Raw genomic sequence first — 26,606 nt, 5'->3', positions numbered from 1 at the left:
AAGTTTTTAAAAGTTGTTTCAATTTCAAATATTTTCTCTTAGATATAATGTCCCATGCAGCATTTCAGTATTTCTGTATCACGGTGCAATCTGGAGACAGAAACCACACGATAATTGATCAGGGAAAATTTGTTATAAACAATGAGGTGTTGGCTACAATGGGCAAGGGAAACTAAAGAATGTAGGAGTAGCAGGTACAGGGAGCAGAGCACCCAAGGAAGGAGCAAACCTGGAAAAGGCTGGGGTCCAGACCTCACTGGAGAAGATGTGGCGTATCCTACCGGATGGCAGGCCAGTTCACTGCAGTGCCGCACCGGTAGGACTCACGGGAGCCTGCCTTCTGCAGTGCTGCACTGCACAACTGCCCGGGAATCTGCCAGTGTGGGCGCGCCCTGCGAAGCCATCCTTGGGGTCTGAAGAGAAACTGCCCCGGGGATTGGTGCCACGTGCCTCCAGGTATAAGAAGAGAACTGGGAACCAGGGCCCTTCCTCCTCCAATGTCCCTCCAGCACCCTCTAAAACTGTACCAGTGGCAAGGCCACAGGAAGACAGCCCTGGAAAGCAGTGGATTGACGACTGGCGCAGCCCGCCCCCTCTGACTACTGGGCCTCCGTACGTTCCCATTTAACAAGATACAGCTGTAACGGAAATTAGAAAAATTATGTCCGTATAACATTTATCTTGAAGTCTAGTGCCCAACGAGAGTAGTGCAATTAGATGAGGATGAGAAAGAAGATGGAGAGACCCCTGTGTGTTTAGAGGTAGTTAAATGGCGTTTTTAGATAAAATATTAAATATCTAAATTTTATTTTCCTTCATCTAAATAAATTAAAGACACTATTCTTATACTTGGGGCTTAAGAATTAGTTTTGGCTTAGAAACGTAAAAAATAAGAGTCTTTTTGACTGTGATTGAGCCACAGCTAGTAAAAAGAGAGGAAGCACTGTGTGTATATGTCATGCATCTTTGCCTAGTGTAAAATTCACCACTCCTAATTCAGTACGTTAGTTAACCGAAATATTCAAGAGTCAGGAATCCCCTCTGGCCATTGAGCAAAGATAGGAAACAATATTTTGTACGAATGGTCTGAAAAGAGGAGAAATTAAGTGGGGAAAAGGTTTGGGACCTGGTAGCTGAGATGCCAGTCACTGGGACAAATGAGGCTGCTTTGCACAGAGCACACATGCTGTTTGCCCACATGCAGACAGACATGGTAGTAGCATTAGAGCAAATAGTGGGGTCATAATTTGGGAGTACCTCAGTAACATGAGTCAGTTCTTAGGGAAAAGATTGACATGAATTTCTGTTCCATAAGCCTTAACAACAGATACAACTCATGGGGGCTGCATTAAATAGTCCTACAGGTTCTTTGGAAGAAGTTTTTGTTATTACAGGAAGAAAACAGGAATAAAATCAGTCTCATATGACCCATAGAGGATTCTTAGGAATATTGATGACAGAATAGATGTTTCATGAATCTTGGCTGGTACTTGTTGATATTTGGGTCTGTGACTTAGAAGAAAGGAGAGATTCGAGGCCAAGTCTGATGTCCCTTGCACAGTATGACCTTATTACTTATTACCCATCTCTTCCTACCCATTTCAAAACTGTCTCTCTCCCTGGTTGTCATTGTTTGTGTTTTATTTCTTACTTGATATTAGTGGACAGCTAAAAGTTTTAGAGTTTGCTTTTTCATCATCGATTTTTCCCAGCTACGAGAAGTGTGTGAGGAGTTGGGGAGCTAGTGAAGTCAGGGGTAGGGACAGGTGTGTACCCCGAGCTGTGGAGTAGTTTTGATTAACAGTTATACCCGGAGGGTATTGACTTGGATACTACTAGACTTACCACACTATTGGCCTTCAGATTTTCAAACAATAAGGGACCTTGTCCTTGCTGAAGAACTAACCAGAACTCCCAAGTACACATTGGGAAGTTGGGTTCATATCTCCAATTACCTTTTCAACCAACTCTTAAGGGTTTCAGTTGTAGAGATCCCCATGACCTTCAGGTGGGGAGCGTGTAGGTCAAGGTTGGATCATATTACAAGTTCCTCGAGACTCATTATTTTCTCTCCTAAACATTTCAACATTTTAAGAGAGATGATTTGGAGCCTCCAGTTTGTCATTAGTTAGTGCATATTATAAAACATTTGAACCGTTGTGGAATGTTTGGTGTCATAACTCTTGGATTGCTAAAAGCAGTTGGTGTTAGTGTCCATGCCTAATTGTAAGTGGGTTTTTGTTCTCTTTTGTTTTTTGTTTTGTTTTCAGGTTTTTCTGAAGAGTGATCGAGTGGCCAGAATGGTTCAGAGTGGAGGGTGTTCTGCTAATGACTTCAGAGAGGTGTTTAAGAAAAACATAGAAAAACGTGTGCGGAGTTTGCCAGAAATTGATGGCTTGAGCAAAGAGACAGTGCTGAGCTCCTGGATAGCCAAATATGATGCCATTTGCAGGGGTGAAGAGGACTTGTGTAAACAGCCAAACAGAATGGCCCTAAGCGCTGTTTCTGAACTTATTCTGAGCAAGGAACAACTCTATGAAATGTTTCAGCAGATTTTGGGGATTAAAAAACTAGAACACCAGCTTCTTTATAACGCGTGTCAGGTAAGTGATCATGATATTTCCTATTCCCCTGACTCACAGAATGAACACCAAGTCTTTACAAGCCTATGAAGATGTACTTTACTTTCTCTAATCACTTTGTTTGAAAAGGTGAGTGAAATCGAATTTTAATATGTCAAATAATGACATTTGGAAGAAGCTTTGGAAGAATTATTTGATAGGAGAAGAATATCTGTGCATTTTATTCAGTAAGTAATTGTTCCATGTGCCCTCTTTTAGGACATCAGATTTGTACCTATTGGGTATATGTGTATGGGGCATGCCCTGAATAGTAAAGTGAAAATCGTCTGTTATGTGAAGAAGCTTGGCCATTTATAATAAACAGGTATTCCTCACTGCAGAATAATTTTTCGTAAAGGTATGATACTCATCTTCAGAGTTTTATGGAAGTGACTGAAATTTCAAAAGTTTTTTCTGTAACTCAGCCAGATAGAAATGAATTGAAGAAGATTGCTAAACTAGGTAATTTAGAGGTGACAGAGTAAATAATCTATTTTCTCTTGTGTTGTTATTTTAATCATACACATGAAAAACTGAATAAAATACCATGTTTGCTCCATGTCTTTCGTCTTTAGAGCCTATGATTTGTCTAAATGTATTCCTTCCTTAGTTGTATTTTGTTTGCTTACTTTAGGGCTATAAATTATTTAACTGTACCCTAGTATACAATTTAAATTGACAGAATTCTGGCATTTTAAAATTCCTGTGTTCATTAAGAGTCCACATGTCTATAATGTGCATATGTTTACATTTATTTTAAATCTTTTTGCAAACCTACTTCTCAGTTTCCGTATTCTATGTGTATCATTTACTTTGCATTACTAATTTGTGAATCATTTCCAATGAATAAGTTAGCAGAGTTAATTAATGGAAAAGCAGTGTGGAACCTTAACCCTGTGAACAGTTCATGCTTTCGCTATGATTGATTTTACTGTATCATTAAACCAGGTGGTGGTTTTGATAATATTGGAGGATGACTGTACAGCCAAACTCTTCCATTGTAAAAGCGACACAACTGGGACTTTGTATTTTCAATGGAGCAGTAGCTCACTTGTATAGTTAAATATTGATGAACATAATTCATTAGTGAAATTCAGATTCAGACATTGAGTAGATGCTTACTGAGTATTCAAGCCAAAACCTTTGCTAGGTGTTGGGGAAACCAACCTTAACTAAATAAAATATTTGTTCTCTATGTGCTGAAGTCGTAATAGAGCAGGTAGACCTCTAAAATAAGTTATTTACAAATGCAGTAGAATTTATCCTGAACGCTACAGGGTCATAACATAAATTCCTGTGGACCTACGGGTTTATGTTTATTTACTCAAAATGTACCAAAATTCATCTTTTGTTTACGTTTAAAGACCACTTCTACAGCAAGGGTTTTGACCTCCTGGTTTCTGTCCTCTGTAATTTGGAACATACTGGGATGGCCAAAAGGTTCATTCGATGTGTTCTGTCAGATAGCTCTAGTAGTGCTTAGTTGTCTTTAACTTCATTCAAAACACTTTTGTTAGATTGCATTGTGACAGCTGTCATAGCAGCATGCATGTAAAAAAAAAACATCAACATTGGTGAATTTTTGTGTAGCCATTTTAATATTGAAGATGGAAGAAAAAAAGCACATTTTCGGCATATTATGCTTCATTAATAATTTCAAGAAAGGTAAAAAAGCAACTAAAACACAAGAAAAGATTTGTGGAGTGTATGGAGAAGGTGCTGTGACTGACTGAATGTGTCAAAAGTGGTTTGCCAAGTTTCGTGCTGGAGATTTCTCGCTGGACGTTGCTCCACGGTCGGGTAGATCAGTTGAAGTTGATAGCGATCAAATCAAGACATTAACTGAGAACAATCAATGTTATACCACGTGGGAGATAGCCGACATACTCAAAATACCCAAATCAAACGTTAAAAATCATTTACACCTGCTTGGTTATATTCATCGCTTTGATGTTTGGGTTCCACAAAAGCGAAAAAAACCTTCTTGACCATATTCCCGCATGCGAGTCTCTACTTAAACGTAACAAAAACATTTTGTTTTTAAAACAAATTGTGACGGGTGATGAGAAGTGGATACTGTACAATAACGTGGAACGGAAGAGATCGTGGGGCAAGCGAAATGAACCACCACCAACCACACCAAAGGCTGGTCTTCATCCAAAGAAGGCGATTTTGTATATATGGCGGGGTTGGAAGGGAGTCCTCTATTATGAGCTCCTTCCGGAAAACCAAACGATTAATTCCAACAAGTACTGCTCCCAATTAGACCAACTGAAAGCGGCACTCGACGAAAAGTGTCCAGAATTAGTCAACAGAAAACACATAATCTTCCATCAGGATAACGCAAGACCACATGTTTCTTTGATGACCAGGCAAAAACTGTTACAGCTTGGCTGGAAAATTTTTTTTTTTTTTTTTTTTTAGATTTTTTTGATGTGGACCATTTTTAAAGTCTTTATTGAATTTGTTATAATATTACTTCTGTTTTATGTTTTGGTGTTTTGGCTTCAAGGCATGTGGGATCTTAGCTCCCCGACCAGGGATCCAACCCACACCCTCTTCATTGGAAGGCGGAGTCTTTAACCACTGGACCACCAGGGGAGTCCCTTGGCTGGGATGTTCTGATTCATCCGCCGTATTCACCAGACATTGCACCTTTGAATTTCCATTTATTTCGGTCTTCCCTGGAAGACCGTAAAATGCATCTGGTACAGTTCTTTGCTCAAAAAGATAAAAGGTTTTGGGAAGATAGAATTATGAAGTTGCCTGAAAAATGGCAGAAGGTAGTGGAACAAAAACAGTGAATATGTTGTTCAATAAAGTTCTTAAAAACCAAAAGAACCTTTTGGCCAACCCAATACTTCTAGTTCAAATCTCTATCTGTAATAATGGATTTATTTTTACCTTCAGTTCTATCAGTATTTGCCTCATGTATCTTGATGCTTTGTTAGGTTCATACACATTTAGCATTTAGCATTGTTAGGTCTTTTTGTGGAATTAACCCCTTTATATAAAGTCCCTCTTTGTCCCTGATAATCTTTTTTTTTTTTTTTGAAGTCTACTTTGTCTCAAACTAATATGGCTACTTCAGCTTTCTTTTGATTAGGGTTAGCATGGTGTATCTTTCTCCATCTGTTTATTTTTAACCTGTCTGAGTCTTTGTTTAAAGTGGGTTTCTTGTAGACAGCACATATTACCTCTGGTTTTTGTTTTTGTTTTTAATCCAGTCTGACAATTTCTGTCTTTTAATGGGTGTGTTTAGACCATTTGTATATAAAGTGATGTAGTTGGATCACATTCTGCAGTCTTTTTAAGTGTTGACCCTTTTTTGCATTTGTTCTTTGTCTCCCCCTCCTTTTTCTGCCTTCTTTAATTTTAATTGAACATTTATATGATTCCATTTTATATACTCTTTTGATGTACTACTTATCTTTTTAAAAAGTGTGTTTAGTAATTGCCCTAGGGCTTACAATATGTATTTTAAAATAATCTAAGCTTACCTTCAAATAACACTATAAGGCTTCAAGTGTAGTACAGCTCTCCCATAATAGAGAATTCTCAATTCCTCCCTCCCATCCCTTGTGAAATTTCTGTCATTCATTTCACTTATAATATGCTCTATTCACCAAACATATTGTTACCACTCTTGCTTTAAACAGATAATTTTTAGATCAATTAATAAGAAAAATAAAAGATATATATGTGTGTGTGTGTGTGTGTATATATATATATATATATATATATATATATATATATATATATATAATTTCACCTTCATTTATTCCTTCTCTGACACTTTCTTCATGTAGATCCAAGTTTCTGACCTACATCATTTTCCTTATCTGAAAAACTTCTTTGAACATTTTTTGAAAGGCAGGACTACTGATAATGAACTCCCCCAGTTATTGTATATCTGATAAAGTCTCTGTTTCTTCTTTATCTTTAAAGGATAATTTCATTAGATATAGAATTAGCTTTTTTTCTCTTTTAACATTCTGAAGATTTCACTCCATTTTCTTGCTTGTGTGGTTTCTGATGAGTAGTCTGATCAAGCTCCTATCCTCGATTCTCTGTAAGGTGTTTTGTTTGTTTTTTTGTCCTCTGGCTTCCTTTAATAATTTCTCCTTGGCTTAGTTTTCTGCAGTTCAAATATGATATGCCTGGGTATGAGTTTTTTGATATTTCTCCTGCTCGGTATTTTCTGAGCTTCCTGAATTTAGGGGTTGGTGTGTGTCATTACATTTGGAAAATTCTCAGCCATTATTAATTCAAACGTTCCTTATATCCTATTCTCACCTTCTCCTGCCAGTATTTTAGTTATATTTGTTATGTCTAGTTATGTTACTCACCACAGTTCTGGGATGTTCTTTTTGGTTTTTTGTTTGCTTTTTAGTTCTCTTTCTCTTTGCATTTCAGAGAGGGAAGTTTCGGCTGACCTTCAAGTGTCCTGATTCTTTCCTCAGAATCAGCAAGCCTACTGATAAGCCCATCGAAGGCATTGTTCCTCTCTGTTAGTGTTTTTGATTTCTAGCATTTCCTTTGATTCTTTCTTAGAGTTTCCACCTCCCTGCTTATATTATCCATCTGTTCTTGCCTGTTTTCAACTTTTTCCATCATAGCCCTTAATATATTGTTAACGGTTACTTAAATTCCTTGTTAGTTAACTACGTCTGTGTGACACCTTAATCTGCTTTGGATGCATGATTTGTCTCCGCAGACTGTGTTCCTTTTTCTTTTTTTGCCTTTTGGCATGCTTTGTAACTTTTTGTTGAGAGCCAGGCATGTTGTATCAGGTAAGAGAAACTGCGGTATATTTGCCTTTAGTGTGAGGATTTACGTTAATCTGACTGGGAGGTTGGCTGTGTTTAATGTTTGTTGTAGCCACAGGCACAAGAAGCTTCACATTCTTCTAGTGTCCTTGTCTTTTTCTCCTGTCTTGACTTTGGGCTTCCCTAAGTATTCCTCTTCAGAGAGTCTGTATCTGCGGCTCTTTAACCGCGATCAGCTGTTCTTCTGGAGCGATGCTGGTGTTGTGGTAGGGTGCCGGGGAGAAGGGAGTGTTCATTCTACCATTTGGTAAAGTCTCAGTCTTTCCGTGGGCCTGTGTCTCAGGGCTGTAACTTGCACAAGTGTTTCTAACCTTTGTCCCCGAGTATTGTTTTCCTTCTCACCCACATCCCTTATTTCCTTCCCTGGCTAAAGCATCCCCCATTTGTTTCCTTGAAGCCTTGTCTCCTGTTCTTGCTGGGTGTTTTGTTATTATTATTTTTTTTCAAATAGACAAGACAGGAAGGGTGCAAAGGACTGCAGAGGGCAGCCTTCTCCTCCTCCAGCTGGAATAAGGTTTCAGCGTTTTCTTCTAACAAAGTCTTTTCCCCTTTGTTAGGGAAAAGACTCTGGGAGGTATAACAGTGGCTCCTCTTCCCCTCTTCCTGCCGGGTTCACATGGGGAACCTTCTTGGATCCTTACCATGAGAACTTGGTGGGGTTACTGGAAGAAAGCCCAGGAAAGTGTGGAAGCCCCTTTATGATTACAACCCCAGGAGTTTCCAACTCTCTGCCCTCAGCTTCCAGTAGTTTGTCCAAATTACTAGTCAAATAAGTGGTTCTATATTTCTGGCACCCACTGATTTCTGCTTTAAATGTAGTAACTCTCTGTTTTTCCTGTGTCTCCAGATATTGGGTTGGTGGTTCGCCCTGAAAGCTCAGTTCTCTGATAAGTGAAGAAAAGTCATGGATTTTCAGCTTGTCCAGCTGTTTATTGTGAAGACAGGAGGCATGACTTCTCCTAAGCTCTTTACGTATCTGAGCTGAAACTAGAGTTCTCTTCAGCTCTGAGATTTGAAAGAAAAGCTTAAAGATTTTTTGATTAACTTAAAGAAATTACAAAAATACTCATAAGTAAGGGAAGAGCTTTCCTTTGGAATAAGAATCATTTTACAGAAATTAAGAAAATGGATTGTTGAGAAAAATAGCTGAGGTTCTTTTTTTCCCCTCGAGGACCTGTCTATCTTCTTTGTTCTTTTGTTGTCTTTCAACAGAGTTTAAAAAAGAAAAGGCTATAGAAATCACAGAAGATAGCCTGCCCTTTATAGGGGAGGAATGGTGTGAGGAGAGGAATTAGTAGAGCAGGGCTCGGGGAAGCAGCTTGGTTTAAAGCTAGCCAAGCTGCAGGCACTTGGCTCCAGGTACATGTTGGTGGAATTTACTCTACTTTCCCTGTGTCTCAGGAAAGGCTTTGAGGCTCTTGCTAACTGTAAAATTCTTGCTTCTGTATTTATTTACCCTGTCTGGTCCCTTGTTTTTGCCAACAGTGTTCTCCTAGGAAATCTCAAAGATGTTTTGTTGCTTCAGGGTCAGAAGCTCAGGATAGGAAGCTGCTCTGCTGAGATGTGCAGGTTGGCAACGGACAGACAGCCCTTGGGGACTCGGAAAGGAAAGGACGTGAATGAGGAGGGAGCAGTGCCAGGGCTGCCACCTGAAGCTGGCAGGAGCCTCACGTGGTTTTGTAGCCCTTGTCCCAGAGCTGTAGGTTGAGCATCCAGAATGGAAAAACAGGAAGCTGTCTTCTGAAGAAGCATGGGTGTTTGTATTACTTCCAGTCAGAGCCAAGAACTTATTAATTTCAAAATTAAGGCATTTAAGAGTTTCCTTTACGAAACTCTTAAAAGCACTAATTTAGAAGGTAGCATGTATAACAATTAAGTTATGAGACCAGGGATAATTGAAAGAAACATTATTTACATGTTATCAGAAAAACATGAGAACAACCCACATATGTCATGGATTAGTTCTTGTGCTATTGAAACTGCCTGTCAGATTTTGGATTCTTTGCTTTGAGAATATTGTGTTTGCATTGGTGCACATTCACAGAACAAAATACTAAGAAAAAAAGATGAAAAAAAGAGTGCAAACTGTACATTCTACAATGAGTAACATAACAATACCAGAATCTGAAATTGTTAGCCATCATTTACTTGAATCAGGATATTAAATTAACAGGGGTGAAAGAAGCCCAGTCTGTCAGAAGAGAGTTTAATTTCAGAATAACTTGAAGGAAATGCAGTGAATTTCAAATAAATACAATCATACTTTTAGAGAAATGAAGTTAGTTGATATTAAAGCTATGTGTTTTATAGTCTTAAGAATAATTTTTATCTCACATATTTTTGAATTAAAATATTGTTACTTGGCCTTTCGTCTGCCTCACGCGTCTCACCGTCCTCGACGCTGAGGCGCCGGCAGCCTAAACTCCGCCGCGCCGGCTTTCTTGAGCAGCCGCGAGCGTGAGGAGGGAGGGGAGTGCGGCACCAGACAGAGCACCGGCTTCAACACCAGGATTGGTCGCAAGTAGGAAGCTTTCGCCACTACACTGGGACCGTCGGACTGTGCCGGCGCCGCACCCGAAGCGGTAGCGGGCTCCGCGCTCAGGTGCTCAGGTGATACGCAATTGAACTTGAGATGAGTAACATACTTGAGGGAATTGTTGACATATAGTAACTCCACAGCATGTGGCCCCAGGAACTGCCCTAAATGCCGTGTGGACGAAAGGCTCTTGGTGCTCCAGCCAGGCATCAGGGCCGTGCCTCTGAGGTGGGAGAGCCAACTTCAGGACACTGGTCCACAAGAGACCTCCCAGCTCCACGTAATACCAAACGGCAAAAATCTCTCAGAGAGCTCCATCTCAACATCAAGACCCAGCATCGCTCAATGACCAGCAAGCTACAGCGCTGAACACCCTATGCCAAACAACTAGCAAGACAGGAACACAGCCCCACCCATTAGCAGAGAGGCTGCCTAAAATCATAATGGGATCACAGACACCCCATAACACACCACCAGACATGGACCTGCCCACCAGAAAGACAAGATCCAGCCTCATCCACCAGAACAGAGGCACCAGTCCCCTCCACCAGGAAGCCTACACAACCCACTGAACCAACCTTAGCCACTGGGGACAGATACCAAAAACAACGGGAACTACAAACCTGCAGTCTGTGAAAAGGAGACCCCAAACACAGTAAGATAAGCAAAATGAGACGACAGAAAAACACACAGCAGATGAAGGAGCAGGGTCAAAACACACCAGACTTAACAAATGAAGAGGAAATAGGTAGTCTACCTGAAAAAGAATTCAGAATAATGATAGTAAGGATGATCCAAAATCTTGGAAATAGAATAGACAAAATGCAAGAAACATTTAACAAGGACATAGAAGAACTAAAGAGGAACCAAGCAATGATGAAAAACACAATAAATGAAATTAAAAATACTCTAGATGGGATCAATAGCAGAATAACTGAGGCAGAAGAAAGGATAAGTGACCTGGAAGATAAAATGGTGGAAATAACTACTACAGAGCAGGATAAAGGAAAAAGAATGAAAAGAACTGAGGACAGTCTCAGAGACCTCTGGGACAACACTAAACGCACCAACATTCGAATTATAGGGGTCCCAGAAGAAGAAGAGAAAAAGAAAGGGACTGAGAAAATATTTGAAGAGATTATAGTTGAAAACTTCCCTAATATGGGAAAGGAAATAGTTAATCAAGTCCTGGAAGCACAGAGAGTCCCATACAGGATAAACCCAAGGAGAAACACGCCAAGACACATATTAATCAAACTGTCAAAAATTAAATATAAGGAAAACATATTAAAGGCAGCAAGGGAAAAACAACAAATAACACACAAGGGAATCCCCATGAGGTTAACATCTGATCTTTCAGCAGAAACTCTGCAAGCCAGAAGGGAGTGGCAGGATATACTTAAAGTGATGAAGGAGAAAAACCTACAACCAAGATTACTCTACCCAGCAAGGATCTCATTCAGATTCGATGGAGAAATTAAAAGCTTTACAGACAAGCAAAAGCTGAGAGAGTTCAGCACCACCAAACCAGCTTCACAACAAACGCTAAAGGAACTTCTCTAGGCAAGAAACACAAGAGAAGGAAAACACCTACAATAACAAACCCAAAACATTTAAGGAAATGGGAATAGGAACATACATATCGATAATTACCTTGAATGTAAATGGATTAAATGCTCCCACCAAAAGACACAGGCTGGCTGAATGGATACAAAAACGAGACCCATATATATGCTGTCTACAAGAGACCCACTTCAGACCTAGAGACACATACAGACTGAAAGTGAGGGGATGGAAAAAGATATTCCATGCAAATGGAAATCAAAAGAAAGCTGGAGTAGCAATTCTCATGTCAGACAAAATAGACTTTAAAATAAAGACTATTACAAGAGACAAAGAAGGACACTACATAATGATCAAGGGATCGATCCAAGAGGAAGCTATAACAATTGTAAATATTTATGCACCCAACATAGGAGCACCTCAATACATAAGGCAAATACTAACAGCCATAAAAGGGGAAATCGACAGCAACACAATCATAGTAGGGGACTTGAACACCCCACTTTCACCAATGGACAGATCATCCAAAATGAAAATAAATAAGGAAACACAAGCTTTAAATGATACATTAAACAAGATGGACTTAATTGATATTTATAGGACATTCCACCCAAAAACAACAGAATACACATTTTTCTCAAGTGCTCATGGAACATTCTCCAGGATAGATCATATCTTGGGTCACAAATCAAGCCTTGGTAAATTTAAGAAAATGGAAATCGTTATCAAGTATCTTTTCCGACCGCAACGCTATGAGACTAGATATCAATTACAGGAAAAGATCTGTAAAAAATCCAAACACATGGAGGCCACACAATACATTACTTAATAACGAAGTGATTACTGAAGAAATCAAAGGGGAAATCAAAAAATACCTAGAAACAAATGACAATGGAGATACGACGACCCAAAACCTATGGGACGCAGCAAAAGCAGTGCTAAGAGGGAAGTTTATAGCAATACAAGCCTACCTCAAGAAACAGGAAACATCTCGAATAAACAACCTAACCTTGCACCTGAAGCAATTAGAGAAAGAAGAACAAAAAAACCCCAAAGCCAGCAGAAGGAAAGAAATCATAAAGATCAGGTCAGAAATAAATGAAAAAGAAATGAAGGAAACAATAGCAAAAATCAATGAAACTAAAAGCTGGTTCTTTGAGAAGATAAACAAAATTGATAAACCATTAGCCAGACTCATCAAGAGAAAAAGGGAGAAGACTCAGATCAATAGAATTAGAAATGAAAAAGGAGAAGTAACCACTGACACTGCAGAAATACAAAAGATCATGAGAGATTACTACAAGCAACTCTATGCCAATAAAATGGACAACCGGGAAGAAATGGACAGATTCTTAGAAATGCACAAACTGCCGAGACTGAACCAGGAAGAAATAGAAAATATGAACAGACCAATCACAAGCACTGAAATTGAAACTGTGATTAAAAACCTTCCAACAAACAAAAGCCCAGGACCAGATGGCTTCACAGGTGAATTCTATCAAACATTTAGAGACGAGCTAACACCTATCCTTCTCAAACTCTTCCAAAATATTGCAGAGGGAGGAACACTCCCAAACTCATTCTACGAGGCCACCATCACCCTGATACCAAAACCAGACAAAGATGTCACAAAGAAAGAAAACTACAGGCCACTATCACTGATGAACATGGATGCAAAAATCCTCAACAAAATACTAGCAAACAGAATCCAGCAGCACATTCAAAGGATCATACACCATGATCAAGTGGGGTTTATCCCAGGAACGCAAGGATTCTTCAATATACGCAAATCAATCAATGTGATACACCATATTAACAAACTGAAGGAGAAAAACCATATGATCATCTCAATAGATGCAGAGAAAGCTTTCGACAAAATTCAACACCCATTTATGATAAAAGCCCTGCAGAAAGTAGGCATAGAGGGAACTTTCCTCAACATAATAAAGGCCATATATGACAAACCCACAGCCAACATTGTCCTCACTGGTGAAAAACTGAAACCATTTCCACTAAGATCAGGAACAAGACAAGGTTGCCCACTCTCACCACTATTATTCAACATAGTTTTGGAAGTGTTAGCCACAGCAATCAGAGAAGACAAAGAAATAAAAGGAATCCAAATCGGAAAAGAAGAAGTAAAGCTGTCACTGTTTGCAGATGACATGATACTATACATAGAGAATCCTAAAGATGCTACCAGAAAACTCCTAGAGCTAATCAATGAATTTGGTAAAGTAGCAGGATACAAAATTAATGCACAGAAATCTCTTGCATTTCTATACACTAATGACGAAAAATCTGAAAGTGAAATTAAGAAAACACTCCCGTTTACCATTGCAACAAAAAGAATAAAATATCTAGGAATAAACCTGCCTAAGGAGACAAAAGACCTGTATGCAGAAAATTATAAGACACTGATGAAAGAAATTAAAGATGATACAAATAGATGGAGAGATATACCATGTTCCTGGATTGGAAGAATCAACATTGTGAAAATGACTCTACTACCCAAAGCAATCTACAGATTCAATGCAATCCCTATCAAACTACCACTGGCATTTTTCACAGAACTAGAACAAAAAATTTCACAATTTGTATGGAAGCACAAAAGACCCCGAATAGCCAAAGCAATCTTGAGAACGAAAAATGGAGCTGGGGGAATCAGGCTCCCTGACTTCGGACTATATTACAAAGCTTCAGTAATCAAGACAGTTTGGTACTGGCACAAAAACAGAAATATAGATCAATGGAACAGGATAGAAAGCCCAGAGATAAACCCACACACATATGGTCACCTTATCTTTGATAAAGGAGGCAAGCATATACAGTGGAGAAAAGACAGCCTCTTCAATAAGTGGTGCTGGGAAAATTGGACAGGTACATGTAAAAGTATGAAATTAGAACACTCCCTGACACCATGCACAAAAATAAACTCAAAATGGATTAAAGACCTAAGTGTAAGGGCAGACACTATCAAACTCTTAGAGGAAAACATAGGCAGAACACTCTATGACATACATCACAGCAAGATTCTTTTTGACCCAGCTCCCAGAGAAATGGAAATAAGAACACAAATAAACAAATGGGACCTAATGAAACTTAAAAGCTTTTGCACAGCAAAGGAAACCATAAACAAGACCAAAAGACAACCCTCAGAATGGGAGAAAATATTTGCGAATGAAGCAACTGACAAAGGATTAATCTCCAAGATTTACAAGCAGCTCATGCAGCTCAATAACGAAAAAACCAACAACCCAATCCAAAAATGGGCAGAAGACCTAAATAGACATTTCTCCAAGGAAGATATACAGATGGCCTACAGACACATGAAAGAATGCTCAACATCATTAATCATTAGAGAAATGCAAATCAAAACTACAATGAGGTATCATCTCACACCGGTCAGAATGGCCATCATCAAAAAATCTAGAAACAATAAATGCTGGAGAGGGTGTGGAGGAAAGGGAACCCTCTTGCACTGTTGGTGGGAATGTCAATTGATACAGCCACTATGGAGAACAATATGGAGGTTCCTGAAAAAACTACAAATAGAACTACCATACGACCCAGCAATCCCACTACTGGGCATATACCCTGAGAAAACCATAGGTCAAAAAGAGTCATGTACCAAAATGTTCATTGCAGCTCTATTTACAATAGCCAGGACATGGAAGCAACCTAAATGTCCATCGACAGATGAATGGATAAAGAAGACGTGGCACATATATACAATGGAATATTACTCAGCCATAAAAAGAAATGAAATGGAGGTATTTGTAATGAGGTGGATGGAGTTAGAGTCTGTCATACAGAGTGAAGTAAGTCAGAAAGAGAAAAACAAATACAGTATGCTAACACATATATACGGAATCTAAGGGGAAAAAAAAAAAAAAAGGCCATGAAGAACCTAGTGGCAAGACGGGAATAAAGACACAGACCTACTAGAGAATGGACTTGAGGATATGGGGAGGGGGTGGGGTGAGATGTGACAGGGTGAGAGAGTGTCATGGACATATATACACTACCAAATGTAAAATAGATAACTAGTGGGAAGCAGCCGCATAGCACAGGGAGATCAGCTCGGTGCTTTGTGACCACCTAGAGGGGTGGGATGGGGAGGGTGGGAGGGAGGGAGATGCAAGAGGGAAGAGAAATGGGTACATATTGTATATGTATAACTGATTCACTTTGTTATAAAGCAGAAGCTAACACACCATTGTAAGGCAATTATACTTCAATAAAGATGTTTAAAAAATAAATTAAAAAAAAAAAAAATAAATAAATAAATAAAATATTGTTACTTAAGTGGTACCAGTAATGAATCAGCTTTCCTTGAACAGAAATGAAATGTTTTTTAAAGATTATTTTAAAATATGACAAAGCGTGGTACACTATGTTTAAATCAGTTCGTTAACCCATTCTCTGTAATCATGTAGAGAATACAGATGGTAACATAGAAAGGAGATCTAGTTAATTTGCTAGCTTTAATTTTTTTCAAAGGAAACACTCTTGTAAATGCCACAGTGGCGTGGTAAGTCCCTGGCTCTACCTTCTTGAGGTTGAGGCGAATGCAGTATTGGGGAACATTGTGTAATCTTCAGGTGTGTCATGAAGAGGGTTACCAGGATGAGAAGATGCTAAGTATTCTGTGGGGGGGAGGGGTGAGCATGTGCTGATACGGAGATGTGAAGCAGCCCCTGGCGTCTGGGGGGAGCTGCTAGTATAAGGAGGGCTGGGTTGGGGCTGTGGTTTGAGGTGACATTAGCACATGTGGGTGTGGCTCTTGTAGATTGCAGAGACACACAATCCTAAATGACCAGAGTCTGAGTAGTGGAATACATAGTACCATATACACTGTCATTCTCCTCCTTTTACCTTTTAAGAGGACTAATTAGCTGAATTTTACAGCCATCTAGATCCTGATCTTTTCTGCCGAAAGCAATCTTCATTAATCTTTCATAATCTCCTTCCATTAACTGAAGAAAGTTTCACCCATGTTTACCCAAGAGTCAAAGCAAAGTTACCTGGAACCTTCCTCTCTAAATACCGCTCCCCCTGCCCTCACCAAATTCCTTATATTCTGAAGACTGTAAGAACTGTGTTAAGTAATATTACAGAACTGGTTGTGTGTTTGTAAGGAATAAGCAGGAATATTTATGAATGGTTAAAAAGTATAGTGTTCAGGTTTATGAGTCCCTTCCCCTAGAAATCTCATGCTTTGGAGATTAAGCACTTGAGGTCTAGGAATTTTTAAAAAATCAACAGAGGCAACTGCTGTGCTTCTTGCCCCTCTCACTGTGAAAGTCTTCCCCCGGAAGTGCAGGAACCATGAGGCATTCTGTTCTGAAGACCCCCTTTCACGGTGTGTAAAGAGAAAATAGGGAGAGACATGTGAATCGCTCAGAGAAAATTGGTATCTGCCTTTCACTGCTGTCATCTTTTTTCTCAACTAGTATCATGTGATTGATAATACATTTTAACATAATTTGTCTACTTTGGCAGAAATATAAAAGCACATTCTACAGAGACAGTTACATTTGATAACAAAAATCACTTGCAAATCAGGAAAATAAAGCTGAGGAAATGATTGTTAGCAAGGTATATCTTTCCTGTGAGTGTAATTTTAAATCTCAAAATGTTTCAGGAAAGTATTCAAGTGAATGTCATTAAATGGCAATGGTAATGTTTTAGGAAACAGCAAGGAGCAACTGAAGACCTTAAGACCGATTGGATCGTATAATACCTGACTTTTGAAATTCTGGAGTTAATAATTAGCTATAATATTTATATACATATTCACTTCTATCTTTTAAAATAAATGTATCATGATATATAATTGATGAATCTGATTTCAGTTAAATAAATTTGAATCTGATTAGTAATATTGAATCAGTTTCCTCTCTAAAAATTTTTATTTTTTAAAAATATCTTTATTGGACTATAATTGCTGTACATTGGTGTGTTAGTTTCTGCTGTATAACAAAGTGAATCGGCTATACGTATACATATATCCCCATATCTCCTCTCTCTTGTGTCTCCCTCTCACCCTCCCTATCCCACCCTCCCTATCCCACCCCTCTAGGTGGTCACAAAGCTGCTCTCCCTGTGCTACGTGGCTGCTTCCCACTAGCTATCTATTTTACATTTGGTAGTGTATATATGTCCATGCCACTCTCTCACTTCATCCCATCTTACCCTTCCTCCTCCCTGTGTCCTCAAGTCCATTCTCTACGTCTGTGTCTTTATTCCTGTCCCGCCCCTAGGTTCTTCAGAACCTTTTTTTTTTTTTTTTTTTTTTTTAGATTCCATATATAAGTGTTAGCATACCGTATTTGTTTTTCTCTTTCTGACTTACTTCACTCTGTATGACAGACTCTAGGTCCATCCACCTCACTACAAATAACTCAATTTTGTTTCTTTTAATGGCTGAGTAATATTCCATTGTATATATGTGCCACATCTTCTTTATCCATTCATCTGTCGATGGACACTTAGGTTGCTTCCATGTCCTGGCTATTGTAAATAGTGCTGCAGTGAACATTGTGGTACATGTCTCTCTTTGAATTATGTTTTTCTCAGGGTATATGCCCAGTAGTGGGATTGCTAGGTCGTACGGTAGTTCTATTTTTAGTTTTTTGAGGAACCTCCATACTGTTCTCCATAGTGGCTGTATCAATTTACATTCCCACCAACAGTACATGAGGGTTCCCTTTTCTCCACACCCTCTCCAGCATTTATTGTTTGTAGACTTTTTGATGATGGCCATTCTGACTGGTGTGAAGTGATACCTCATTGTAGTTTTGATTTGCATTTCTCTAGTGATTAGTGATGTTGAGCATTCTTTAATGTATTTGTTGGCCATCTGTATGTCTTCTTTGGAGAAATGTCTATTTAAGTCTTCTGCCCATTTTTGGATTGGGTGTTTGTTTTTCTGATATTGAGCTGCATGAGCTGCTTGTATATTTTGGAGATGAATCCTTTGTCAGTTGCTTCATTTGTAAATATTTTCTCCCATTCTGAGGGTTGTATTTTCGTGTTGTTTATGGTTTCCTTTGCTGTGCAAAAACTTTTAAGTTTCATTAGGTCCCATGTGTTTATTTTTGTTTTTATTTCCATTTCTGTAGGAGGTGGGTCAAAAAGGATCTTGCTGTGATTTATGTCATGGAGTGTTCTCCCTGTGTTTTCCTCTAAGAGTTTTATAGTGTCTAGCCTTACATTTAGGTCTTTAATCCATAAAAATTGTTTGTATAATTGTGACTATAGCTGTATTATATTCTTAAATCAAGTTATAACTTTCATCAGTGTTGCTTCATTTGACTCTGCGTTATTTTTTTTTTTTTTACCTTTGGCCTACATGTAGAGGAACTACATAAAAATATTTCTAAGTAAGGTTTCTTCTAAAGATGTTTTAACTTATTTCTGCTTTCTCCCAAATCTCATCAGATAAAAATATAGGCTACAGTCAGATATTCCATGCATTTATTTTTAGACTTTTCTTCTTTACTTAGATCTAGCCTATAGAAATTAGGGTTTTATCCCGGCATGTCCACATTTTTTTTTTTTTTTTTTTTTTTAATGATAAGAGAACACAAATCTTCAGAGATCAGGCATTTTTGTAATAGTAATGGAAGGGAAAAGTGTATTTGCCAATGCACTTTATGACCTGTTTTCATCTATTAATGAATAAAAGATTATATGAATCTACTGTTCCAACTATAATAATATGAATATTGTTCTTAGTTTTTCATGGTTGTTAATGAAAATATTCTATCAAAATTAAAATGAAATATATGTGATAAATATATTTTATACATTGAAAAATGCTTATTGAATACCTTCTAAAAATATCAGTTACTGGGTGAAGCAATGAAAATACAAAAATGACAAGATTTTATTCTTTCCCTCAAGGTGTTTGCATGTGGTCAGGAGACAGGTATGTAAGTAAAATGTGATGAATGGTATAATTAATCAGTGTGTCTCTGAGGGTGTGTATAGGGCATAATGTAAGCACGTGGATGACAGTCTCTTAATTTGATACTGGATAGTTTGCGTGGATTTCTTTAATGCTCCACCCTGGCTCCACATTAGAATGACCTGAGGAGCTTTAAAAACCACTGGGTACCTGGGCCCCACCTCAGACTAAGTGAAACAGTCTGTGGATGTGGGGCCTAAGTGTCTATTTTTTAAAAGCTTCCTACGTGATGCTGAGGCTTAAGGACCCCTGGCCTGACAGTTCATCTGAGGTCTTCATGCCATGGTCATATCTAAGTATAGAGGAGCCTGGGAAACAGTCTAGCTCTGTGCCCAGAAGAAGAAATGATTTGGAAGTCTGGAAACTCAATCCTCTGTTGGAACTTTAATGAAGGTTCTAACAAGGACAATTCCTGAATTTTGGAAGATGCGTAGAAGTTCAGCGGACTGGAGGAAAACAACACTTACAAAGGCACGAGGAGAATGAAATGGCTTGGAGTCTACGGGAGATTCGTTGTGTGTTTTGGTGGAGTAGCAGATGAGGCTACAGAGTTAGGAAAGGACTTGAATGTTAAGGGCCTCACATGCTAGCTGGAAGAGCTTGGAACTCTCACGAGAGAGGGAACACTGTTGGTCTGTGAGACAAGGAATGACAGGAACAAGTTGGGGTTCTGGAAAGATCACTCTCGGTGGTAAAGAATGAATTGCATGTGGCCCATCCCCTGCCTCACCCCACCTGTGGGCATGGCCCAGCATTATTAAAAAAGAAGTGGAACAGGACCTGCATGTTAATGTTTTGAGTAGTCATGAGGCTCTGCTCCTTGCCCTACTGTGGTCCTGTTTTCCTGTGTTGCCTGTGAAGTTCCTAGACTACTGGATTTCACCTGGTGTCTCTTCACATCCTCTTGGATCCGTGCCCTGTACTGTGCTTCGGAATTCCTCTGTGCTCCCACGCTTGGGAGCTTTGGCCTGAGTCAGAACACTAGACCACCTACTTGCCTTAAAAGGGACATGATGAAAGCCCAGGAATTCAAGAGAAAAAGGGATCAGCTGGAGTCTGTAGTTTAAGACATAGCATTCTCTAGAACTATGAGTAACATCCACCCATTCCTCTCACTCACGTTTTATAGAAAAGATAGTATCCTTTGATGGCTAGCTCCCATTTACATTTCCAGCATTTATCTGATGCAGCGTTTCTGTTAATTGTGGTCTGATGGGGCATCTCTGCTGAGGGTGTTCTTTCAATATAGCACCTACTCTGGTCAGCCACTGATCAAGGCTCTCCATATATTGTGGTCCCTCTTCTCATGGAGCAGTATTTTGGGGCAGGGGCATATGTGGCAGGGGGCGGGGGGAGTCAAAAGGTCTGTTGTATACCTGATGAAATAAGAATGTTAGATGTCCATGTGATGGCAGGTGGTAGCTGAATATACCAGTCTGAAATTCCAGTGAGAGGTCAGGGTTGGAGATAAAGATTTGGAAATCATATTGATAAAGTTAGTATTTTAATTTAAGTCATGAGACATAATGAAATGATACTGGGAGAGTCTGGGGCTCAAGAAGAAAAAGGGCCCATGACAGAGAGGCCTGGGAATGCCAGGATTTAGAAGCTGCACAAAGGCAAAAGAGCCAGCGAGGAGGGAGGAAACCAGAAAGTGTGGTGTCAGGAAAGCCATGGGAAGACACTGCAAGGAGAGAGTTTACCTGTGCCACACAACAACGAAGTGACCCTTGAATCTGTTAAGTGGAAGCAACTGTTGGCTTTGGCAAGGGAGGACTTTATGGAGTGGTTGGGAGTGAACCTGATTGGAGTGGCTTAAGAGAAGAACCAAGAAAGTAAGAAAGTGGTGTTAGTAGGAAAACTTCAGGGAATCAGCTAATATGAAGAATATTATATAGTCAAGAAATTCCTTCTATTTAGTATATCGAATCATTTTATTTAAAAAAAAATTATTGAGCCCTTACCTTACTATGTGTCAGGCTCACAGTATCAGACTTGGTTCTTAATTGTTTATTGCTTTTGGACTTTTAGAAATGTATGGCCCACAAATCCCGATTTCTTCTGGTAGGTGGTCAGAACAACTTTTTACAAAGCACTTTTTTAAAAAAGCAATTTGAAAGGGCTGAATAAAAAGGACTGTATGCTTACGAAGAGTATCCTGTGAATTTGACACTTTAAGATGATTATTGGGGTCATAATATCCTGAACCCTCTTTGTTTAAGACCAGAAAAAAGTATTTCTTTTTTCCATTTTCCCTAATTACCTTAGATAGAGCAGGTCCAATTGAGCATTGTCTTAGTAAGATTTTACTTGTGTAATGGGTGGCAGTGATGATTCTAGTTATTTGTTACAAACTGGTAGACAGGCCTCTCTTGTTAAATGTTTTTAAATGATGTCATTTCCTGTTTGCAAAGTGTTTTCCCTTATTTGTTACAAACTGGTAGAAAGGCCTCTCTTGTTAAATGTTTTTAAATGATGTCATTTCCTGTTTGCAAAGTGTTTTCATGATTCTTATGTGAAGGTCTCCAGGTGAACGAGGCTGACATCTTGTTTTACGAAGCCTCATCAGAAGTTTGTGCACTCGCTATGTACATGGTATGGTACCAAGAGGAATAGTATTTGAAAAATATAGATAGGTTTGCTGCCCTGGTTTGTTTGAGAAATCAGATGCTATTAGGATTGTTGCACTGAAAAATACTGCAGTGATAAAGACACAGATTCACTATGCTTATTTTGAGTTTCCCTGTCTTTCAGCCTTCTCACGTAGGTCGGCTCTTCTTTCCACTCTACATCCATGGCAAACTGCTGAATCTGAAACTTCTCAAACTCAACAGGTTCAAAGTGCTATTTTTTCTCATCTCAAACCTGCTTCTATTTATGTATGTTCAGCTTTCTGACTCATCACCAGGAGCCATTCGTGTTTATTGCCTTCCCAGTCCACACAGTAATCTGGTACTGCTACTTTCTCCATTATATTGCAGTGTCTGCCCTTGTCTTCCACAACCATCCGCGTAGCTGGAAACTTCAGTACCTCTCATATGGAGCATGAGAGTAACCTTTCACCTGCTTCCTCCCTTCTAATCCTACATGTTTTTATTGCCAGATTAATATTATTGAAGCACCATCCTGTTCTCATCATGACCCAACTTTGAACAGGGAAAAAAAAATATGGCTCCTCTGTCAACAGAATGAAGTTCATAGCCCTTGGCTAGGCTTTCAACACCTGTGGCTTTCAGCTTGGCCCCCACCTGCCTTTCTATGTTCTTTCCCATATTCTTCCCCATGTGACGATTCTTTACACACCCCTCTGTGCCAGGTGAGCCGAAGCACTCCCTGTTCCTCATCTACACCCTGTATTTTCTTGAATTTTAATTTTGTCTCACTTTATTCTCTTAACTTGGAATCCCCCTTCTCTATTCTTAAAGAATCAAGAGAAATTCCTCCTCCACAAAGCCTGCTCTGCTCCGCTCCTGCCTTCACTCATTTTTCTTAAATATTGTGGGAGAGGGGGAAATCCCTGAGGAATGTATAATTCCCTAGCATACCCAAAAGCTTGTGATATTCTACTTTGTATTATAGATAGTCATACATGCCTCTCTTATTGCATTGTAACAACTTGAACATAGGATAAATATTTAAATCCTTTTACCGTAAATTGTCCAGTAATATTTAACGTGTTTCCTGTTGTGGGCACTCATGGCAAGTGACTGACAGGATGAAAACTGAGGGTGAGGTGTCGTGAAGGAGTGGGAGGTGTGGTTACGTTGAACCCTGGGGTCAAACTGTAGGATTCACACCCTGGCCCTGCCGAGTATGAACTGTGTGACCTTGACCCTGGAAAAATGTTTAAACCTGTCTGTGCTTTAGATTTTTCATTACTAACCTGGGATGATGGTAAGAACTCTTCCATATGGTTGCTCTGAGGTTTAAATGTAATAATGTTTACAAACACTTAGAACGGTTCCTGACATACAGTGCTGTATAAATTTACCTCTTACTAGTCCTGATGAGGCTAAAGTTCTAATCTGCTCTGACAGAGTCCTCTAAAGTCGCTGATAGTGTCTGTGTTATTTTACTTAGTGCTAAAATCTCTCCGTTTCATCGTTATTAATGTGAATGTATATTCAATTATTTTATTGAGGGAAGTATAGTTAGTAAATAATTGCTTGAAAATGTTAGCTCATGACTTCTGTCTAGAAGATAAAATGTTAATACCAAATGGAATCCTAAGGAAAATTTCATGATGTGCAAAAATTTGCGAAGTTATGCCTACCGCTTTAGGCAATATGTATGCATAGTCTCCAAGCTATCGAAGTCCCCTGGTTTTTATATTTGAGGTTAAAGTTCTTACGTTCTTACTTTTGAAGATTTTGATCCATTACTTAATATAGTTTAGTTCAGTTCACATAGGCTAATTTTTTTTAAAAATTTATTTATTTATTTATTTTTGGCTGTGTTGGGTCTTGGTTTCTGTGCGAGGGCTTTCTCTAGTTGCAGCGAGCGGGGGCCACTCTTCATCGCAGTGCGTGGACCTCTCACTGTCACGGCCTCTCTTGCTGCGGAGCACAGGCTCCAGACGCGCAGGCTCAGTAGTTGCGGCGCACGGGCTTAGTTGCTCCGCGGCGTGTGGGATCCCCCCAGACCAGGGCTCAAACCCGTGTCCCCTGCATCGGCAGGCAGACTCTCAACCACTGCGCCACCAGGGAAGCCCCCACATAGGCTAATTTTATATCTCATTAACTCGTTCATCTTTTTCCTACTTTTAAGTAGTATTCAACAGGAAGTGTGGTTGGGGAAATGCAATTTTAAGACTCTCAGAACTGTTCTCCGAGAAGCTGCGGCAGAACTGCTCTTTCCGAGCCAGGTTTCTTATGCACAGTTTAGCAAGTAGACGTGAGAGTGATCTTTACACGCTCTGCCTTTAGCAGCCGAGCGCTCCCTGACTCAGACGTAACGGCATCCAAGCAATGCGTCGCCCTTGAGAATACGGGAATCACTTCACTTCCTTGTGCTCTTTGTGTTGACGAAATTGCAAAAAGAGTTTCAGTTACCTTGGAGTTGCTGGCTAATTGTCAATGATCAGATAGCGGGGAGGAAGGACTTTTTGTTTCTGTTTTTGAGGGAGGTTGCCTCATGGAAGATGGGTCAGTCTGGAGGGATGTTAGGGTCCAAAAACCTTTCAAATACAGGTGGAATTATTCCTTGCATTTACATTAAAACTGGGACTGGTTACGGGAATCCCACCATTGGAGATGGATTGGTTTAGGCCTCTTGTTAGGGTGGTAGGGTGAGCTAACAAGGGTCATATGTTGCGGTGCGAGGTAGGGGTCATAAATATCTGAGAAGTTGAATAATGAGAAGACTACTATGAAAGATATGTCATCAGATAGTACCTGCTTTGTTACCCAATAGATAGGCAGGTAGTCTTCTCAGAAGATTTGGAGATTGATCTGGACAATGAAGGTAGGTAAGAAGAGCATCCCAGGCAGGAGAAACACAAACAAGATATATGATGGGGGAAATGTAATATGTTTTGTATATAATGAGCAAACTAATTTGTACAAATAATGAAAGTATCCAAGAGGTTAAAAAGTGAGATTGGTACGAAATAGGGTGGACCTGAAAACTAAGCTGAGATGTTTGGGTATCATTCTTTCTCATTCATATCCACTTATTCTCATTCACTTCCGCCCATCCTTCCATCCCCCTGCCCTTTACTCCTCCTCCTTTTCTAAGATGTTAGCCTGATCAAGGGTAGTGAGAATCATGTGTAGAAACAGGGCAGCCATGAAGAAGACTGGATTGTAAAAAAGGACACTTCAGTCTTAGCTGAGGCCATTGTTGGATGCCTGAAAGGAAAGACCTTGCCTTCAACTGGAGATAGAGAACTGGGACTCAGGAGAGAGGCCAGAGCTATGTGCTGAGTTATGATATTGTACTGTATGTTATGACATCATATACAACAGAGCAGACATTGTCTAGAACAGCCAAGGACCTACTGTGTGTGCTTATGGGCTGAGAGAATGAGGGGGGTCAGCACAGAAAACAGAGCAGGAACAATCAGTAGGGTAGAGTTGCACTCTATCTTCACGATAAATAATTTGATTCAAGTGATGGTAGAAAATCAACAAATTTATTGATGAAGTAAATGAATTTGCTAATAATACAGCTTTTGATCAGGGTTTTTAGGCTATGTTGCAAAATCCATTCATATTTGGCGCTGTCGAGGCGAACACTGGGCTATGAGAAAATTATAATGTTGGGTGGAGTGTTCTTTTGGAATTGGGGTTAGGTTTGTGCAAATTCCTTCTCATGATGTATTATCTCTAGATCACCAGATTTACAGATGATATAAACAGAATAACCAGCAAATGAATTAGTCTCAGGGAAAACACTATTTATGTAACAGTGCAAATCCTAGTCTACTTGTATATTTCATACTAAAAGATAAAGGTGAATGTTATAAGAAAGTAACAGAATATAATTTGTTTGAAAAGAGATAATTGGACTGGGGACTCAGAAAAGAACTAATTTTTTTTCAGTGGAAGAAGGGCACAATTGACTAGGGTTAGCGCAAACAAAGGCATCATTATGGGAAAACACAGCTATTAATTCCCATTTTTAGTGATTGACAATATTAATGTGAAGACAATTATCCTGGTTCTAGAAAATAGATTAATCATAGAGGGCAATGATGCTAAACAGTGCTATGAAAAGTGCTTTTTAGAAGACTTTTTTTTTTTCTTGAAGATATGAGCAAATTTAATGAATTTGAGTATTTGATGTTTGTAGTTTTTAAAGCATTAGAAGAATGATATCAGATGCTATAAAATGAAGCTGTTGGGTAAAACTTGGTAAGGTTGTTCTTATGCTGTTTAAAATTTTCTTACCTGTAGGATAGTTGGCCATCAGTGAAGTCTTTGGGTCTTCCCAAGGACTTCTGCAAAGGGAGATTTCTGAGACCTTCTCTTCTCAGAACTGTTTCCACAGAACTTGAGAGGACTGGGGCCCAGAGAGCCCAGGGTTTGAGATTTGCAAGTCAAGACTAATAGATGCGGCATCAGATCAGTATTTTCTCTACT

General features: G+C 39.3%; 1 protein-coding gene across 6 annotated transcripts in view; it reads left to right on the top strand.

Annotated features, from left to right (window-relative positions):
- The window catches only part of CADPS2 (calcium dependent secretion activator 2), a 552,288-nt gene that overhangs the window by 194,376 nt on the left and 331,306 nt on the right, over window positions 1–26,606 (top strand). For all 6 annotated transcript variants that reach the window (XM_068549383.1, XM_068549382.1, XM_068549381.1 and 3 more), the window contains exon 3: window positions 2,271–2,603. In XM_068549383.1, coding sequence (XP_068405484.1) covers window positions 2,271–2,603 — 333 coding nt within the window. The remainder of the gene's footprint in view (window positions 1–2,270; window positions 2,604–26,606) is intronic.

This window comes from Eschrichtius robustus, chromosome 8, assembly GCF_028021215.1.
Source record: "Eschrichtius robustus isolate mEscRob2 chromosome 8, mEscRob2.pri, whole genome shotgun sequence".
Taxonomy (NCBI): domain Eukaryota; kingdom Metazoa; phylum Chordata; class Mammalia; order Artiodactyla; family Eschrichtiidae; genus Eschrichtius; species Eschrichtius robustus.
This window is presented reverse-complemented; position numbering and strand designations above follow the sequence as displayed.